The 4,480-nt window shown below is 26.7% G+C and overlaps 1 protein-coding gene across 1 annotated transcript in view; it reads left to right on the forward strand.

Moving 5' to 3' along the window:
* Window positions 1-4,480, forward strand: part of LOC105627870 (ABC transporter A family member 1-like) — a 22,153-nt gene that overhangs the window by 5,368 nt on the left and 12,305 nt on the right. Inside the window, exons 2-8 of the mRNA XM_012209145.1 lie at window positions 1,460-1,633; window positions 2,166-2,347; window positions 3,025-3,232; window positions 3,387-3,465; window positions 3,553-3,706; window positions 3,848-4,034; window positions 4,276-4,419. Coding sequence (XP_012064535.1) covers window positions 1,460-1,633; window positions 2,166-2,347; window positions 3,025-3,232; window positions 3,387-3,465; window positions 3,553-3,706; window positions 3,848-4,034; window positions 4,276-4,419 — 1,128 coding nt within the window. The remainder of the gene's footprint in view (window positions 1-1,459; window positions 1,634-2,165; window positions 2,348-3,024; window positions 3,233-3,386; window positions 3,466-3,552; window positions 3,707-3,847; window positions 4,035-4,275; window positions 4,420-4,480) is intronic.

Consider the following 4,480-nt stretch of genomic DNA (forward strand, 5'->3'; position numbering starts at 1 on the left):
TAAATAACTATACGACTTAATATAATATATATGATAATATATATATATATATATATATATATATATATATATATATATATTAAAAAGATGGAAATTAGTTGAAATTAGTTTTAATTAGTTATAAATAAAAATTATTTTTATTTCAATATTATTAAGAAAGATTACAATTATAATAATTCGATCATCTATAAAGATTGAAATTGTTGGATAATGTGAAGATTATAATACCGGTAGATTGTTGAATTAGATATTATATATATCTTGAATTATGAACGAATTTTGTACGATACTGAAGATGACCCGATAAGGGTCGAAATTTATTATATTTATTTGAATTTGATGAATTTTTATTGTTAACGACTATCATCCTGTGCAATTTGTAGCTTTTTAATTGCGAATTTTTGCGAATTTTTTAATTGTTTGAGTCTTATATTATTATTGTAATAACTCATAAATTATTATTGTAATAATTCGCAAAAAGCGGTAATTATAAGACAATCTCATGATTATTAACAGATTGTTATACAATATTCTCATATTTTTAAATTATATATTATTATGAAACTTTTTATCATTTAAAGAATTTTTCACAAAATTTTATCAGAATAAAGCTTTGTGAAAAATTCTTGAAACAAAGTTCTCAACTTGTCAAAAGAGAAAAACATGCAGTGTTGAAACGATTCGAAGTATTATTTAGTATCGTGTTGCAAATAGGGAAGCAGAACAGCAGGTGCGCGTGCGGAACATAATAATTATAGGACACGCATGCATGTACGCGAGGGATTTTCTGACCATATAGAATTTATGTGTTACATTTTTATTTAGTAATGTAAAACAAGGGGTAACCACCCTACCTTATATGTACTGTGGATATTAACTGCAACAGACATGAAACAGAAATATTTTATTCATTTAATGCAAACTATACAATTATGAAACGGTTTATATATTTACAAAATTTATTTTTTGAAAAATTTTAAGTCTTTGATTTTTTTATCTCTTTTTTCTTAAAAAGATTAAATACCTTAATTTTTTTAGTACGTAATTAATTTTGATGAATGATAGAACGATATTGATGTATATACATATTATGTATATCTATTTTTAAATATATTAATATTTTGAAAATTAGTCAGTAATAAAGATACAAGGATTGAAGAAAAAGATGCAAAAAGATATCTATAGATATACAATAATTAATAAATTAATAATATTGAATTATATATAGAAGTATATATATTTTTTATTACTTTTATAACTATTATTTATTTCTTTGTAGGGAAAAACTTAGAAGTTTATTTCTTTTAAATTATTTTTTTTTTTATCAAATATACTTGGTTATTATTATGAGCGATGAGCAATGTTACAAATAGAAAATTGACTTTTGATATTATATGAGATACGCCATATAATTATGTATTTATCTGATCTCAAATCGACATCATTTGATTATCTACAGGAGGTCGTTCTACCCCTTTATATCCTCGGAACCTTGATCGTGGTGAAGGTCATGATACCCAACCCAAACTTTCCTGCGATGCTGACGCAGAGGCATGAAGGGGATATATTTGAATTATTCAATGGCTACAAAAATAATACAATCGCTGTGGTGCCCAATTCTACGGAAACCCTTGTGAGTACTATTCTCTAAAAATTATTTCTAAATCTCGTTAAATAGTCAAATCAAGTATAAATATTTTTATTTTCAAGTGTTCTAGTGTTAATATCTTTTCAAGTGTTATAAAACATGTCTGTATGTACATATCTGAATAAAATTACTGTATATTGTTTATTTAAATTTATTTTTTATTAAAAACATTTTTCGCTGAATTGATTTTTAAATAATTTTTAAATAAACTCCTCTTTTCTTTCAAATCTAAATTGTGTAAAGTTAAGACTTTAAAACAAATTTCATATTTTATATTTTTCAAATATAAAAAAAAATATAAAATCTTGATTCTATTTTTTTAAACATTTTGAGATAATATTTTATCTATTTAGAAATAATTTTTTAACTTCGAATTTATTAAAAATTACACTTCTTTTCGCTAAATATGTATAATGTATATCTTTTATAATATTGTAATTTTATTAAAACATAAACTGCTTTGAAAGCTCTCTTTGCCGGATATTTCGTGATATAAAATTAACGTTGTATTTTCTAGAGCTTCTTAAGCTCCATGAATAGCCTCTGGCTCTCTATGTGGGATTATCCCGGTAAGCTTCCCTTAAACTTCATGGTGTTCGACACGAAAGATGATCTGCAAGCAGCGTATTGGAGAGATCCTTACAGTATACCCCTAGCAGTTATCTTCGAAGATCCCCAGCCAATATCGCAGCGTCTTATGTAAGATGATTTTTACATTATTTTAACCATTAAACGAATTAAATTTAAAACATGCGCGTTTTTTTTCGAGGAAAAATGTATGCAGAGATTCAAGGAAAAAGACATCTTTTTATATCTTATGTTTATTTCTTTTTTATTTCTTATGTTTATATTAAATCATTTTCTGTACCAGTTATTTTTAAAATTAAAGATGTCCAGTAAGCAAGAAATATATTGAAACATTCGAATAATGTTACAATGTTGCTGCAATGTTTTAATATGTTTCTTGCTTGCTGGACAAAGATTTTTATAAAGGTTACAAATAATAGTCAAAATTATTCTTAAAAGCAGAATTTTTTTTTATTACTTTTAGTAACATAGAGAAAATAATTTAATTTTTTAATAAAAAATATAATAGATTCTAATTAATCTTATCTGATCTTTTACAATTAATTTATCTAATTATTTTAATATATTATCACCTTTTTGCTAAAAATGGCTATAGTTATAATTAACATTAAAAATATTTTATGCCTAATAAATTTTGGCAAATAAATTTCAAAATCAAGTATATAACAATGAGTACTACTAAGTATAAACCATTAATCATGATATTTTTTCTTTTTTTATTTTGATTTGATTCTGTAGAAAATGTTAGCTCAGTGTTTATTAACATACGAACCTTTCATGCTATTTAGATATGAAATTAGAACGAATCCTTCATACGTCTTGCCGCCATCGCCAACCGAATTGTATTCTGCTCCGATCAGTTGTCGAAAGAATAAAACTGGTCATTGGATGGACGATCTTTTATCGATAAAAACCGGGGAATCTTGTCCCGCCAACAATTACCTGCATTCCGGCTTTTTGGCCTTGCAGGTCATGATGGATATCACGAAGATAAGAGTGAGTTTTTCTTTTACTTTAAAGCTTAGTAAATATCCATTAATTTTATTTTATTATTTGATAAGAATGTAGGTTCTTACCAGAACATTCTTGTCTTACTCAAATATATCATGAAATGATACCATGAAATTGGTCCTGATGTTATTTTTTGCAGTTTATAAACCCGGGAAATCCTGATGTAACAGTACCGGATATTAAACTCATAATGTTTCCTAAAGAAGCGTATACCGCTGGTAAGTGATTACCAGAAATTTTTAGATTTATTTATTTCTGCTGCACATGCCGCGTTCAGTGTGTTAATGATTATCTTATTTCCTTAGATTGGATGTTGGCCTTCAGAGTTGTTATTCCGCTTTACATGGTTTTTGCGCTCTCGCAATTCATTACCTATCTTCTCATCTTAATAGTTGGCGAAAAGGAAAATAAGATTAAAGAGGGAATGAAGATGATGGGTTTGAACGATTCCGTGTTTTGGTAAGAACGCAATATTTACAAGCACGTAATATCGATTTTAAGTTTTGATAATATATGATTTTGGAAAAAAATAAATTTATGTCAAATGTTATTATTAATATTCTCTTATAGCGTCACGTATGTCTTTTCTTTTTCTTGTAGGTTGTCCTGGTTCATCATTTACAGTATCTTCGTCTTTTTGCTCTCTGCCGTCGGAGTGGTATTGCTCTTCACCCTACAAATGTTTCAACACACGCATTTCCTGCCGATATTTCTTTTGGTGGTTCTATACAGTTTTTCCGTGATTATGTTCGCCTTTATGATTACACCATTCTTCGATAAATCGCGCGTAAGTAATTCTTAATGAGATTTGTCTTCATATATTTTTTTCTTTTTATGTTTAAAAGGTTTAATTTTTTTCCAAAACGCAAGTTTTGTAATAATTTTTATGATTGTATGTGTGTCTTACCATTATTAGATTAGATTAATACAGAATAATAAAATATATAAAATATATAAATTATTTGTTTATTATTTTCTTAATAAAGAAATTAATAAATACAATATGAGCAATAAAAATATCTTTTCAGACGGCTGGTGTCTTAGGAAACTTCGCTGTTACAACACTGAGCTTGATGTACTTTATCCAAGTGTTTGTGAGTGATTCCAGTTCAGTCACATACTGGTTGGTTTCTCTAATCAGTCCAACTGCATTCGCTTTGGCGATGGATAAGGTAAATCTTAAAATATTTTCTTAATTTCTTATATATTAGGTGTAGTAAAATAAATCCATTA

Source organism: Atta cephalotes, assembly GCF_000143395.1.
Source record: "Atta cephalotes unplaced genomic scaffold scaffold00010, whole genome shotgun sequence".
Taxonomy (NCBI): Eukaryota; Metazoa; Arthropoda; class Insecta; order Hymenoptera; family Formicidae; genus Atta; species Atta cephalotes.